This window comes from Neovison vison, chromosome 9 (assembly GCF_020171115.1).
Source record: "Neovison vison isolate M4711 chromosome 9, ASM_NN_V1, whole genome shotgun sequence".
In the NCBI taxonomy this organism is placed as follows: Eukaryota; Metazoa; Chordata; class Mammalia; order Carnivora; family Mustelidae; genus Neogale; species Neogale vison.
The window spans coordinates 5,562,495-5,577,787 of record NC_058099.1 but is presented as its reverse complement, the minus strand read 5'-3'; the positions used below and the strand labels follow the sequence as shown (position 1 = coordinate 5,577,787).

The following is a 15,293-nucleotide window of genomic DNA, read 5'->3' as shown; positions in this document are numbered from 1 at the left end:
TCTTGCTCCTGCTTTTTTCTGACATTTGTTTCAATGAAACCCTATTGTATGTGCTCTTGTGCCGGGCTTCCTGGGCACGACACTGTGTGTGAGATCGCTCGTGGAAGGCCTTCCTCCATCCTCGGTGCCACGGTTTGCCTGTTGCCCGGCACTTCTAGGCAGTTAGGAATAGCATTGCTTCTGCATTCCAACACACGCCTCTGGTAGACACACATCCACGTTTCTGTCAGGGTGTGGACCCAGGAGAGGCTGGGACACACAGCAGGCATGCGTTCCACTTCAGGAGATCCTGACTGTGGTAGGCTGATCTGTGGCTCCCAATGATATGACTGTGTCCTCGTCCCCAGGACCTGTGAATGTGATCTTACTTGGCAAAAGGATCTTTGCAGACATGATTAAGTTAAGGAAGTGATCTAGGGTTGTCTTGGTGGGCCCTAAATGCTATCATGAGTGCTTTTGTAAGAGAGAGGTGTATATTTCTTATATACGGGGAATAAGAGGAGGAGAATGAGGAGGAAGAGGAGAAGACTGGAAAGACACAGCCTCAAGCCGGGGAACGCTAGAAGCCACCGGAAGCGGGACGAGGCAAGAAGCAGGTTCTGCCCTGCAGCCTCTGGAGGAAGCAGACATTACCCCGTGAAACAGCTGGTTTGGGACTCCTGGCCTCCAGAGCTGTAAAAGAGCTGACTGTTGCTGTTCCAAGCCTCGGCCGGTCCTTCTCCACGGGGCTGTGCCTGCTTGCTCCCGTGCCCTCGGTGTGTACGAGTTCGCCTTACCCCACCCTCGCCAGCACTGGGCATGTGCTGCCTTTTCGTTGCAGCTGGAGGGTCTGTGGGAGCGAGTGGACAGGGATTCCCATCTTTCAGATGAGGAGACCAAGGGTCAGGCAGCCACTTGGTGAGACTCTCCCACAGCAGGGGACGGGGCCCTCCCTCCCTCCCGTCTCCCCTCTGGCACCAAGTAGAGGCACCACTTTGGAAACACCCCTGTAATACACCCAAACAGTGGACCACCAAATAGGTGCTAGAAACGAGGATGCCATGGCCTGGAAAGGCACCTAGGGTCTGTTGTGGGCTGAGAAAGGAAGCAAGCAAGCAGCTCTGAGCAGCACGGTCCTGCTCTGGGAAACAGTGTCTCGAAGGAGATGCTGTCCGATGATGTGATGATGTGATGTGATTCTGTTATCCCCTTTCTACCTCCGAAACACACACAAATAACAAAACGTTCCCTGAAGCTGCCCCGGGCCTCCCACAGGTGCCCCGGTGTTCCGGGTGGAGCCCCAAGACGTGACCGCGAGAGCCGGGGAGGATGTGGCCCTGCAGTGCCAGGCCTCGGGAGAGCCGGTGCCCACGGTGGAGTGGCTGCGAGCGGGTCAGCCCTTGCGGGCCAGCCGGCGGCTCCGGACCCTGCCCGACGGGAGCCTGTGGCTGCAGCGTGTGGAGGCCCGGGACGCGGGCGCCTACGAGTGCGTCGCTCACAACCTCCTGGGTTCTGCCACGGCCCGGGCGGTCCTGGCCGTCAGAGGTACGGGGTGTCCCCGCTCAGACCGCGGGGGACAGAGGCGGGATCTCCTGGTCATTGGGGATGTGTGTGTTGTTTATGGTGGACATGCCCCCCCACCCCCTGCCCTGCCAGCTACCCGAATCTTCTCTTTGCTTAAAGTCACAAACTTGGGAGGAACCAGCTGGCAGGGACTGATGGGTCATCTTCCTTACCCTGTCCTTTACAGTGGGGGAAACTGAGGCTCCAAGAGCCCGAGGGCCGGCTGTTCATACTGGATGGGAATCCTGGCCATTCGTGCTCACCGGGCACAGACGTGGGTCCTCTTTGGGGGATGTTCCACGATCCTGTGAAGTAGGCAGAATGAGACCAGGATGTCCAGGGTGCCCCCTTTGGGGGTCGATGTGTAAAGTCTGAATTTGGCCATGGTAGGGGGGCGGTGATGGCTTCTGTTTGATTCTGGCATTAGAGACACTGGCGATCTCGGGCCGCCCCGTTCAGCTCCCAATGCCTCAGCTCAGGCCAGACTTCAAAACCAGGAAAAGGCCTGTCCTGAGAAACCGCAGCAAGATGACTTCAGACTGCACAATGGAAAGTCTCCGAATATTCCTTCTGAGTGTATTTCTGTGTTTCTGTAGCAAATACTCCCTACACATTTCCGTCCGCAGCCACGGCAGCCGTCACTCCTCTGTCACCGCACCCACCATCAGGTTACTTCTCCATGTCTCTGTAGGACACCTTCAGAGCGGGGTCCCCGTCCTTCTCCTCTCCTGTTCGGAAGCCCTGACCCCAGACCGCAGAGCCCTGCATGTGGCTTCTGGATGGATCTCCCAGGGTTGCCATAGCAAAGTACCGCAGCCTGGAGTACTTCCAGTGCTCAGTTCTGGAGGCCAGAAATCTAAGATCAAGAAGAAGCAGGGTTGGTCCCCTCTGAGATCCGTGATGAAGAGTCTGTCCCACACCCTGACCCCAGCTTCTAACGGTTTGCTGGCAAACTCCGGTGTTCCTTGGCTTATAAAAGCATTGCCCCATCATCCAAATTTCTACCTGCAAGTTCCCACGGCATTTCCCCCCAGAGACTTGCCTGCCTCTAGATTTCCCCTTCACGTAAGGACTCCAGTTATTAAATTAGTTAGGGCCTACCCCAATGACCTTATGTTAACTCAGTCCCCTCTGCATAGACCCTGTCTTCAAAAAAGGTCACAGCCTCAGGTCTGGGGATTAGGATTCCCATCCATCTTTTTCAGGGCACATCATTCATTCAGAACAGCCTCACTTTCTAAATGGAAACAGCCGTGTTGAAAGTCTCCCATATGCTAATTATAGAAAGGCCAGATAAGTTAGAAACAAATCCACAAAGAAGAAATGAATTATAATGTTCTCACTTCCTTCAATGACCAAAGAGAGCGATCTCTGACCATTACTTGGGGTATATCTCTTTACACATTTTTCCCCAAACATAAAGAGATGTGCTTTATCCTTCTTATAAATGAGGTCAAATTTATAGGTTGTCCTACAACCTACCTGTTTGGACAATATTCCCTGACAGGAAGCCCGGCCTACATCTTCTCAGTGGTTTCTTATCCCAAAGGGATGCTTTCCTAACTTAATTGCTGTTGGCTTTGTTAAATAAGCAACATTTTAGGGTTCTGTTTTGTTTTGTTTTCCAGTTTTCCCTCCAAAAAGCACACCGTGCTGGGCATCTTTGTATGCTCGCATGAGTATGTCTATGGGATAAGTCCTTCCCATGGGGCATGGAGAGGTAAAAGGTGTTCAGGGAGGGGTCTGGAGGTTCCCTCACCACCAACACTGTCTTCTCTTCCTTGTTCCCCATCAGCCTGGGAGCCCCTCCCGGCCTCAATGGGGGCACAGGGCTGCCAAGTCACCCCATATCTGAGAAAGTTGATGGTGACTGGTCATCCCCAGCCTCCAGTCTCTTGTCCGCTTTGAAAGATGCCAGGCCATGCTGCTGCCTTCTTCTCTGCACCCGACTTCTTCCTCTTGCCCTTATTAAGAGCCCAGGGACAATCCGCGGGCCTGTTCCGCTGTCTCTCCTATAAACCCCAGAGCTGCGGATATGGACAAGAGACATCCCAGATGGGCATCAGATCGCCTCAAACCCCAGCTCCAGCCTGCAGGAAAACGGCACTGCTTCCTGGAATCCAAAGTGAAACAGCCCCCTGATTTGCCCATTTAGGATCCTGGCAGTCGAGTGTTTTATGTTATTTTTCGACAGATCATGGGCAATTAGTTGTTAATTTCCCCAGAGAGCCAGCAAGCAAAGAGGCAGACTAGCCTCTGTCTCATGCGCCCCCCCGCCCCCCCGAATGCCATCTGTGCCGAGGAGACAGCTGGCCCATTAGCCAGAGGAAGCAGCCTCTGATGAGTGCTGGAGAGAGCACCTGCTTGCAGACCGCCCCGCTGCTGTTGGAAATCCAGCTGCGGGGCGGCTGGAGCCAGGGCCACGGATGGGATGAAGGATGTTCAGGTGGCAGCATTCAGGCCTTGGCTTGATGCCCCGGCCCAGAGGAGGCTGCCCGCTCCTCCATCACAAGCTCCTGGCATTTTAGAACCCAACAGGTCTTTGGCACATCTGTGCTCCTACCTCCTCACTGTATAGATAACCCAACTCAAGGGTGTCTCGGGGGCCTGACTTGTCCAGATTTTCAGGAAGGTGACAGCAGAGCCAGAATTAGACGCCAGTACCATCCCAGGGCAGGGCGCCTCTCAAAAGCCTCCCCACCTCTTCTCTCTCAGAGCCAGGATCTCCTGGGCAGTGAGTCCATCACTCACAAGCTCTGTCGCTTGGGGCAAGTCACTTGCACGTGCTGAGCCTCCGTTGCTCCTCCCTGAAGCAGGTACCAGTACGGGCTTCCTCCGATAATGTCCCTGTCCTCCACCTCCTCCCAGGGGAGCTCCGCGGGAGCCGAGGCAGCATGTCCGGGGTGATCAATGGCCAGGAATTTAGCAGAGCCATTCTCAACAGCAGCATGCGGAAGGAGGCAGGCTCCGGGGCCACCACCATCCACAGCAGCATCAGCCATGTCCCTGCGAGTGTGGGTAAGTGGGGGGCAGAGCCGCACCTGCGCCTGCGTCCTGAGGCCAGCTCGGGGCCTGATGGCTGGAGGAAACCGGCCGACCCCTAAGACCCGAGTCCAAGCCAAAGTGGATTTAGGTACAGGCCACTTCCTACCCGCCCCCCCCCAAGTACCTCCCAACAGAACAAAATAAGAATCAGACCGAGACAGTGTGAAATCACCAGGATACGTGAATGCAGTCAGATAACAATTTTTGAGAGCACTGACGGCCAAGTGAGGATCCCCCACCCACTCACTGTTAAGAGCCGATAAAAAAAGAAGGATGGGGTGCCTGGGTGGCTCAGTGGGTTAAAGCCTCTGCCTTTGGCTCAGGTCATGATCCCAGCATCCTGGGATCGAGCCCCGCATCGGGCTCTCTGCACGGCAGGGATCCTGCTTCCTCCTCTCTCTCTGCCTGCCTCTCTGCCTGCTTGTGATCTCTGCCTGTCAAATAAATAAATAAACAATCTTTAAAAAAAAAAAAAAAAGAAGAAGAAGAAGAAAAGAAAAAGAAGGATGAAGGGGTATGCCCCCTGGAGGGGGCAGAAAGGGAGAAATAAAGCCAATAAAATTAGTTCGAAGGCCCAGAGCACCAGGGAATGTCCACTCTCAGATTCATCCTAGTGTGCCCTAGCAGATGGAATGTTCTGAAGTGATGTTGCAGACCCTGCTGCCTCGCCCTTCGCAGGGCACCCTGAGGGTCCAGAGCAGGGAGAGGGCATTGCACGCCGGGTCTTTGCCCAAGCGGCTCCTCCAGAGCTGCCCTTGACCGCAGGCCTGTGTGAACAGCGTGGGGTCAGGGAGCTCTGGCCGGGGGTCACTCCAGGCTGGCTGGCAGCAGAGAGCGAGTGAAGTGAGAGGCCGCCCAGATGGGGCTGCTACTTCCAGCTGCCCCTGGAGAAGCAGCTGGCCCTAAGCCAGGTGGGCCAGCCTCCATGTGCTGGAAACAGGCTCTGCTGGCCACGAGCCTGGGTCCTCCAGACCACTCCTCTGGGGCTCCACAGAGAAGCTCCACCCTCCCTGACCCCAAGCGAGTGGGGTTTCTGCATCCCCAGACTGAGGTGCCCTCAGCCCTGTGAGGAGGCCTGGGCATCACGTGAAGGTCAGGGAATCCATGTCCAGAGCAACTTCTTGGCCCTGTTTACAAAGTCCATGGCCGTCCTCTCCCAGGCTCTTCTGGAAGGCATCTGTAAGTTAGGAGACCTGATTTCCAGCTCGGTCCAGCCCCTGTGTCCCAAGCTCGGCAGTGACCCAGTTACCCTTAGGATTCCTTGAACTGAACTGAGTATCGACAAGTTAGCTGCCCGTCTGTGCACACCCATATTCTGCACGTTTTCCACATGTCTCCACAAACTGGGTATTTGCCTTCGCCCCTTCCCAGGTTCTAATCCAGCAACTGACTCAGGTGATCCCATGGTAGGGCCTGGGCAGGGAGGGAAGAGGCTGAGACCTCCCGGAGCAATAGGGAGCCACAGAGGGATCTTGAGCAGGAGAGTGGCGGCCCTGAGGACCCAGCCCTGACCCAGCCTCCACGCCCGCCCCGTGCAGGTCCTCTAATGCGGGTCCTCGTGGTCACCATCGCCCCCATCTACTGGGCCCTGGCTGGAGAGAGTGGGGACGCTCTGAACGGCCACTCTCTGACAGGTGGCAGCTTCCTGCAGAAGTCACATGTGGAGTTTGCCACAGGTGAGGGGGTGGCGGGCTGGTCTCCTCCCTGGTCGGCTGGGTGGGGCTGAGGCCTCGCGTGGTGACTCCGGGCTGGGCGGGATGCGTTACAGGGGAGCTGCTCACCATGACCCAGGAGGCCTGGGGCCTGGATCCCGATGGCCTCCTGCTCCTCGATGTGGAGGTCAGCGGCGGCATCCCCGAGAGCCTGGCTGAAGCGGAACTTCAAGTACAGGTGGGGGCCGGCCCGATGGGGTGGGGGTGTGCGGGGGAGAAGGCGGGGGAGAGAAGGATGAGCCGCCCCAAGCATCCCCTCCTGACACCCCAGGAGGAGTGAGGGTGTGGCTTGGCCTGGACTTAGCCTGGTGGGCCCAGCCTCTCCAGTGTCTTCCCCATTTCATACCCGAGAATGCCGGAGGGAGGTCATGGTCATCTGCGCAAGGGTGCCCAGCCGGCTGGAGGAGGAGGAGAAAGGCCCCCCCCTTGAATGGGGGGCTGAGGGTCCTACCCTTTGGGAGCTGAAATCTGACCCTTATCTGTCTCCTTCCTCCTCCTCCTCCTCCCCCTCTTCCTCCTACTCTACCCCCATTCTCCCTGCCCCTTTCTCCTCCCCACCCCCATCCCTGCTCCAGGACTTCGAGGAGAGCTATGTGCAGACTGGCCCAGGCCATCTGTTTGTGGGCTCCACGCAGCACTTCCTGCAGGACGGGCTTCCCACGTTCCTGCGATGTAACCACAGTGTCCAGTACAAGGTGGCCCAGGGCCTCCAGCCCCCGTTGGTGCAGCACTTGAGGGCCTCGGCTATCAGCTCGGCCTTCGACCCCAAGGCCGAGGCCCTGCACTTCCAGCTTACCACAGCCCTGCAAGCCGGTGAGGCCCCCAGCCTTGGCCTCCACTCACCACTGCTCCCGCTAAACCCCCACCAGGGGCCCCAGATGCACCTGGCCAAAAGCCAAGGGGACGCCCCACCTCCTGCACCCACTGACCGTGGGCCAGAAACTCGGGACTGGGACAGCTCACCTCCTTGTCCACTCACCTCCCGCGTGTCCCTGCTCCCGTCCAACCTTCCATATGCCCAACAGTGGCTTTTCAGGCCACTCCTGTTCAAACCCCCCAGAGCCTTTTCCTGGGCGCCATGGTGAAGGTCCAAGCCCGCCCCCACCCCGCCCCGGCTGCTGTTCCAGACTCCAGCCATATGCCACTGTCCTCAAAGGCCCCTGCAGCAGAGGCCACACCCGGGCAGCCAGGAGCCACTGCTGGAGGCCTGGCCGCCCACGTACGGATGCGGTTCATATCCAGCCGGGGAGGCTAAGGCTACACCTGGTAGCTTGTTCGTAGCATGGAGCACAGGACCGTGGTAAGGGCATAGCTTTGGGGTCAGGCAGACCCTGGCTCAAACCCAGCCACACCCATTTCCCAGCTGTGGCACCTCGGCGGCAGTGCCCTGGCCCTCAGTGTTCCCACCTGTAAAGTGGACACTGTATCGCCTGCCTTGTAGGTACCAGGAGTTACCAGCGTTTTCTCTGACACCCTTAGCTGACACCCAGCAACTGCTTTCGCAGCCTGCCGCCCTCACAGTGACTCCCAGCGGGAGTCTGGGCTCCCGTCTCCAGACCGTGGCCTGCCCCTACCCCTGTGCCTGCCTCCATCAGATGCTATCACGTACCCATTCTGCGCGTCCCCTCCCCCACCCACAGCCAGGGGCCATGTCCGCTCCTCTGGATTCTCAGCAGTGCGCGTGTGCATGCACAGATGGCCGGTTCTGTGCTTTTCTGTAATGATTTCCCCTGAGTCTGCTGGCTTATGGTCTGGCCAGCCCGCTGTGAGCCTCCCCTCTGCTGTGGCGTGACCCACAGCCGGTGCCTCCAGCAGGTCTGGGCTGGGAATGGGCTCTCAGATGGCTCCCCTCTTCCCTCTCGTCCCCCCACCCCCCCTTCCTTGCCTCCCCCCTCTCGCTCCTCCTCTTTCCTCCCCCCCCCTCCTCCAGGACTTTGAGCAGCACTTCAGTGCAGTTGGGGCCCAGCCGTCTCTACGGGCTCCCGGGCTCCTGTCTGTCTGCGGACTCAGTCTGCTGCCGCCCCTGTGCTTGCCGCCGCCATCAGATGCTATCACGTACCCATTCTGCAGGTCCCCTCCCCCACCCACAGCCAGGGGCCAGGTCCACTCCTCTGGATTCTCAGCAGTGCGTGTTTGCACGCAGGGACGGCCCGTTTTGTGCTTTTCTGTAATAATCTCTCCTGTGTCTGCTGACTTCTGGTCTGGCCAGCCTGCTGTGAGCCCTCACAGCCAGTGCCTCCACCAGGCCTGGGCTGGGTGGGAATGGGCTCCCAGATGGGCTGGGCTTCAGCCGGGCTCAGGGCTGGGGAGCATCAACCTGGCCAGGCTGGCAAGAGGGAGCTACGGCCGGGACTGCTGTCTGTCCTGGGGCACCTTGGCCACAGTGCTCCGGCATCCTTAGGACCTGTCCCTTTGCCTTGTAGATGAGAATGAAGTCGGCTGCCCGGAGGGCTTTGAGCTGGATGCCCAGGGAGAGTTTTGTGTGGGTGAGTGCCTTCCCCCTCCCCCGGGGTGGACGAGGGAGGCCGCTCAGCCTGGGATGGACGCTGTGTCCTGTGGGTGCGGACCACCAGAGCTCTGTCCCCCCACCCTGCCCCCCAGACAGGGACGAATGTTCGGAGGGCCCCACCCCCTGTTCTCACTCCTGCCACAATGCACCTGGTCGCTTCTCCTGCTCCTGTCCGCTGGGCTTTGCCCTGGCCAGGGATGACAGGAACTGCAGAGGTGAGTGGGCCCCAGGGCAGAAGCTCTCCTTGAAGTCGGCCTGGGCATGCGCTGGGCTTTCCATTCTGGAGCCACGGACCCCAGCCAGGGGCATGCGCCTCAGGACGTGGCCTGTTCCTGACAGCACTGGCTGCGAGCCTGGGGATGGCAACACCCTGTTTCCATCGGGAATTTCCTGCTGCGCAGGCTGCAGATGGGAGGAGCTCGGATGCTGGGGTGATAGGGAGCCCCGAGGACATACACGGGGCCACCCCGGGTTCATGGCACGCGCACCTGCTGAGCCTGGACACAGCCTCGCGGCCTTTCCCACCACCCCATGGTCACTGCCCACCGACTGGGTTAGGAAGTGGGTGAACAGCCATCTGCCCCACTTGCTCTGTTTGCCCCCATCACAGGGTTTCTGGACAGCAAATCCGACCCTAGGATGCTGACCCTCCCCAGTGAGGCCTGGCCCTGCCAAGTCTCCACTGGCTTTGAGCCGTGTGCCCACGAGGCATTGTCTGCAACCCCACGTCAGGGGGTTGTGTGCAACCCCACGTCAGATCCAGGCCCGTGGGTCCCTGGGGGTGGGCTCTGTGTTTCTGGGGGAGGGGCGAGATGATGGAAGGAGCTAGCAGCAGGGGCGGGGCCTTCTCGCCAGGGGCTCCTGGACCAGAGCGGGCCTGGGGGACGTGTGTTCACGTCGTCCCTGTTTGCCCCCCAGATGTGGATGAGTGTGCCTGGGATGCCCACCTTTGCCAGGAGGGACAGCGCTGCGTGAACCTCTTTGGGTCCTACCACTGCCTCCCCGACTGCAGGCCTGGCTTCCGGGTGGCCCCTCACGGGGCCGGCTGTGAAGGTGACGGGGCAGGATGGGTGGCTGTCCGGACTCCAGTGGTCCCAGGCTTCAGGAGAGGATGTACTGTGTGCCACTGGGCCTCTGGGCTTCTGGGGAAAGCAGAACTCTCTTGGCAGGAGGAGCAGTGAGGCTGGGGAGAAAGCTGCAGCCGACCAGGTCAGGGATGGCAAATACACCATGTCTGCTGCCCCTTCCCCAAGGCCCCCTCCCGGCCCCAAGATGGCCTCGGAATCCTTCTCAACACAGCTTCTCCAGCGGCCACTAGGAATCGGATGCTGTTAGCCTTTAAGATTCTGCCCTGGATGGGTGACCTTCCTGCCCCAGCATTCTAGAGCTTTCTGATCTCAGGTCCTCGGGCTCTGAGGATAGGACCACCTAGTACAAGGGCAAACAAAGGGCAGGAGGACCTGGAACTCAGAAGAGGAGGTGCCCCGGCTGTCCTCTGCCTCCTGCTTTCCTCCCGCCCTCACTTCCTTGTTTTTCGTGAGCTCTTTCCCTGAACCAGTCTCCGACCGCCTCCCCGTGCGTGATGCAGGGTTTTCCTGAAAGGTCCCGTCCTGACCCTCTCACAGATAAGAAAACAAAGGATGGGAGAGGGACAGTCCCTTGCTCAAGGACCCAGAGACGTGGCAGAGCTCAGCCCAAACCCGGGACTCGGCCTCCAAAACCCACCTTTTAAGCCCCTGCTTTCTTTTTGGACCCCAGAACCTTCTTGCTCTCCAAAGCTGGCCTAATTGAGGCAGGTGGCTGCAAACACTGACCTTCTACCCGGTGGCACTGAAGTGGGAGGAGGGGTCAGGGAGGAGGCCCAGAGGTGGAGAGGTGTGCTGTGGCCGCTGTGGGCAGGGGGAGAGGCTCGGCCCCACCTCTGTCCACACCCCTGCCTCCCCAGATGTGGATGAGTGTCTGGAAGAGTCGGATGAGTGTCACTTCAACCAGATCTGTGAGAACACCCCAGGCGGGCACCACTGCAGCTGTCCCCGGGGGTACCGGACCCAGAGCCCCGGCCTGCCCTGCTTAGGTATGGGGCTACTCAGCCCCTCGCTGGAGCCCGGGTCAGAACCCCCTGGCGCGTAGGCAGACACGGGTGACAAGGGTGTTGTTGAGTTCTGGGACCAAAACCATAGCTAACATTGATGGTGCGTTCTCCCCCTTCCATGCCCCGGGATCCGTGCTTTGCTGCTGTCTGGCTCCCCTGGGAGCCTAGGTCCCCCCCAACCCTCGGGAGTCCAGGAAGAGGGGGAGGGTGGGCAGAAGTGGGAGGGTGTCCGAGAGGCTGAGCAGGGAGAATGGGCCTCCCCAGGAGGCTGAAGTACCAGGGAACCTGGGAGGAGGCCCAGAGCTGGGGGATGTCGGGGCCTCCTTGAGCAGCAGAGGCTGGAGGCGGTGCCGGGAGGCTCGTGGGCAGGCCTGTATGCAGTGGGGGGGAGGCCGCCAGATTCCGGGGAAGGCCGGAGCCCAGGAAGGTGGCCACAGTCAGGTGGAGTGGCCGTGGCAAGCCCTCTGACCCACGTCTGGCCCCCTGCCTGGCCTTGTTCCTTTGCAGATATCAACGAATGCCTGCAGCTGCCCCAGACCTGTGCCTTCCAGTGCCAAAACCTCCAGGGCGGCTACCGTTGCCTGTGCCCCCCGGGCCAGACCCTTCTCCGTGATGGCAAGACCTGTGTCCCGCTAGAGCGCAGCGACCAAAACGTGACCACTGTCAGCCACCGGGGCCCCTTAGGGCCCTGGCTGCGGCCCCGTGCCCCCTTCCCCAGGGGCTCCTCCCACGCCTGGGTCTCCCTCCGGCCGGGCTCCAGGGCCCCGAGCAGTCTGGGTCGGGCCTGGTGCCCTGCTGGCTTCATCCGGCAGAACGGGATCTGCACAGGTAAGGCCAGGCCCCAGCCATTCCACTGGGGACACAGTAGCCACATTAGCTTGGGCTCTGGGGCTGGGTTGCTGGGCACCACACCCTGTGTTCAACACCCCGGGATTCAGGGCAAGTGGGATGGGTGGCACAGGTGGACCGATGGGCAGCTTCTAGGAAAGGCACCCAAAATAAAGCACTAGGAAAGTGCTTCTGCGGGGGAAACAGAGGATTCTCCCAAACACTTGACTTCTGGACACTTGACCCACTTTTGAGAAACAACTCCTTTTGGTGTGCAGAGGTGAAGCAGTCAGGGAGGGAGGTTTGCAGGCAGGAAGGAGGCCGTTGCAGGTCCACATGAGACGGTGAACAGGGACCGGTGGGGGTGGGGAGGCAGGGATGGTCCCCAGGCCCCCGTGGAGGCTGGTGCTGGGCAGCAGAAGAAAAGGGGAGGGTGGCGTGGAGGGCAGTGTCTCCACCTTCCCCCCCCTGCGTCCCCACCCCCCAAGCCTCTGGGAACAAGGGGCGGACGGGGCGGAGTGCCACAGCATCCAATGACTCAGTGTGTGTCTCGGCCACCATTGCCCACCCCCCACCCCCCCGGCCAGACTTGGACGAGTGCCGGGTGAGGAGCCTGTGCCAGCACGCCTGCCGAAACACCGAGGGCAGCTACCAGTGCCTCTGCCCTGCTGGCTACCGCCTCCTTCCCAGCGGGAAAAACTGCCAGGGTGAGCGGGCCCCTGCCAGTTCTGGGCGGGCCAGGACGGGGCTTCCTGGGAAGGGGAGGCTGTCTCCTGCTGCTTCTAAACCATCGCATGTTAGGGTGGGGGCAGGGAGAGGAGGTCAGAGCACCCCAGGGGCCCACAGCCTGTCTGGAAGCCACATTCCGAGGCAGGAACTAAGAGGCTGCGTGGGCAGGCTCCGAAAGCAGCCCTGGAGGCAGATCGCAGCGCTGCTGTGTGTCCCTGGGCAGCTCACTTCACCTCTCTGAGCCTCTGCCTCCTGGTGAAATGGGGCTAACACAGTCCTCTCTGAAGTGGCTGGATGAAACCTGGGAGGGCAGGCTCAGAGATAGCATTCCAGTGAGGCAGCTGCTGCTGGTCCCCTAACTCCCCAGCCAAGGTGCGATCCCGATTGTCTGAATGTGCTCCGAGGCTGGGGCCAGCCATCCCACCCCCGGAAAGTGGGAATCAGCCTGCCTTGCCTGTCTCCATCCCTCACTCTCTGCCGGGAGGATCTGTGACTGTCCTATGAGAAGGGCGGGGCTTCCCCTGGGACAAACAAGGGTCATGGGCAGTTGGCACTCTGGGTCCCAGAGGGGCCCCCATCTCTTCAAGACCCTGCAGCCCAGCTGGAGGCTCCAGAGGTCCCCAGGGTGCCCACCTGGGGGGATTGGGGAGGGGCTCAGGGCCTGCCAGCTGGACTGTCCCAGATCAAGGTGGCTGGGTCCGAGGGGAGAGGGGCTGCCCGCCTCACTGGTCCTCTGAAGGCGTTTCTCTCCTGCCTCTCCCTGCTCCCACTCCTTCTGTGGTTCCTGTCCCTGGGCCCTCCCACTAAGTCACACCTTTTTATTCCCCATCTCTTTGCCAACCTCCCCCCGCCACCCTCCCCTGCCAGACATCAACGAGTGTGAGGAGGACGGCATCGAGTGTGGGCCCAGCCAGATGTGCTTTAACACCCGTGGCAGCTACCAGTGTGTGGACACGCCGTGTCCGGCCACCTACCGGCAAGGCTCCAGCCCAGGGTAAGGGCTGAGCTGGCTGGGGGTAAATCGGGGCACATGGCCTGCCTGGAGCTGGGCGCTTACGTTCTGGTTCCTGGACAGCTGGATCCTTCCTCCAGAAGGGCCATGTCTCAGGCAGGGGCCCTGCTAGGGGCGGGGGTGGGGGGTCAATCCTGCCAGAATTCCCGAGCGGGGCCTCTGTCCCCACAGGGCAGGGTGCCCTCTTGAGGAGCCCCTCCTGCAGCCCCTCAGGGTGCGAGTTCATCCGGGCACCAGTGTTTAGTGCAATGATCCTGTGGCTGGAGCATAAGGACCTGGGGGCAAGGAGAGGCCAAAGGCCAGGGGGACTTGGAGACCTTCACGTGACACACATGGCTACACACAGAAAACCCTAGACTCAGGGACACACACACACACACCCCCCCATGTAACCCCAGGACCCGAAACACTGGCACACAAGCACAGAACACACCTCCTTCACACCACTCATTGCAGCTACACATACTGGTAAAGATGCACTTGCATGGGGACCTTGGCGGACACAAGCTGTAGCAGAAGCAGTTAGGGAAGGTGACTTGCCCTGGACTCTACCTATTGGGAGGCCTAGGCTGAGGGCCCTGGAGGGACATGGATGCCCTGGAAGGGCTAGGCACGTGTCTTTGAGTCCTCCTCCCCCTGCAAACCCAGAGCAGGTGACTCAGCTCTGGGGTGCCTTGCGAACCTGGAGGGTTCTAAATTGTGTTGTCCACCGGACTGGCCTGGGGGCGTGAGCTGGGAAAGTCCGATGGGATTCTGAGACCCGCTTCCCACGGGAAGGGGCACGTCTCCAGATTCTTTGGGCCTCAGCTTGCTGATCTCCAACGTGGGCTAACAGTGGTGCTTGTAGAGAAGGCACTGGGGGCGAGGGGACGGGCAGCCGGGGCGAGGGCTGCGGGGCGAGGGGCTGAGGGCCGGTTTATACCGCCAGCCACCGGAGTCGGTCCGTGTATCCCGCCCGCAGGACGTGTTTCCGGCGCTGTTCGCAGGACTGCAGCGCGGGCGGCCCCTCCACGCTGCTGTACAAGCTGCTGCCGCTGCCCCTGGGCGTGCGCGCCCACCACGACGTGGCCCGCCTCGCCGCCTTCTCCGAGGCCGGCGTCCCCGCCAACCGCACGGAGCTCAGCGTGCTCGAGCCCGACCCGCGCAGCCCCTTCGCACTGCGCCCGCTGCGCGCCGGCCAGGGCGCCGTCTACACCCGCCGCGCGCTCACCCGCGCCGGCCTCTACCGGCTGAAGGTGCGCGCCGCGGCGCCGCGCCACCAAAGCGTCTTCGTCCTGCTCATCGCGGTGTCCCCTTATCCCTACTGAGGGGCGTGGTCGCCGGCAGCAGCTTTTGGACCAGTGACCTCCGAGGATGGGGGACAGGGAGGAGCAGGCCCAGCCCCCACCGCCCAGGTGGCCCTTGTCCTCGCCGCCACCGGGCTGTGGCAAGCGACGTAATCTCCCACCCCTGTGCGTCATCAGGCCTTTCGGCAAACAGGACCCGCCGCTCTGCAAAGGGGAAGATGTAACCTTGACCCCCGGATCGCGCGAACCCGACTCCCCCTACCCTCGCGGAGGTGGAGCTCAGCAGTCAGGAGTGTCAGGTTGCCCTTAGGTGGTGAAGCCCTTGGGCTGGACTGGAGGGAAGCCTGCTGGTCTGACCTGCCCCTCCAAGCCCCAGGGAGACCTGGCTGGGACACAGCACACCCGCAGGCCCAAGAGGGAAGGACAGAACCCCGGAGGGCCGCAGCGGCTATCCTCCGCCCACAAATGGCACTGTCACCCTGAGCCCCATGTGTCCGTATAATATAAAAATGTTTTCTTTTAACCAACTCGATTTCTT

General features: G+C 60.6%; 1 protein-coding gene across 1 annotated transcript in view; it reads left to right on the top strand.

The window, feature by feature from the left end:
• Positions 1 to 15,282, top strand: part of HMCN2 (hemicentin 2) — a 144,965-nt gene extending 129,683 nt beyond the window's left edge. Inside the window, exons 86-98 of the mRNA XM_044264681.1 lie at positions 1,255 to 1,524; positions 4,411 to 4,560; positions 6,126 to 6,263; positions 6,356 to 6,477; positions 6,875 to 7,112; positions 8,723 to 8,785; positions 8,901 to 9,023; positions 9,727 to 9,861; positions 10,754 to 10,882; positions 11,408 to 11,728; positions 12,316 to 12,435; positions 13,325 to 13,451; positions 14,431 to 15,282. Coding sequence (XP_044120616.1) covers positions 1,255 to 1,524; positions 4,411 to 4,560; positions 6,126 to 6,263; positions 6,356 to 6,477; positions 6,875 to 7,112; positions 8,723 to 8,785; positions 8,901 to 9,023; positions 9,727 to 9,861; positions 10,754 to 10,882; positions 11,408 to 11,728; positions 12,316 to 12,435; positions 13,325 to 13,451; positions 14,431 to 14,776 — 2,282 coding nt within the window. The 3' untranslated portion in view covers positions 14,777 to 15,282. The remainder of the gene's footprint in view (positions 1 to 1,254; positions 1,525 to 4,410; positions 4,561 to 6,125; positions 6,264 to 6,355; positions 6,478 to 6,874; positions 7,113 to 8,722; positions 8,786 to 8,900; positions 9,024 to 9,726; positions 9,862 to 10,753; positions 10,883 to 11,407; positions 11,729 to 12,315; positions 12,436 to 13,324; positions 13,452 to 14,430) is intronic.
• The last annotated feature ends 11 nt before the right edge of the window (positions 15,283 to 15,293 follow it).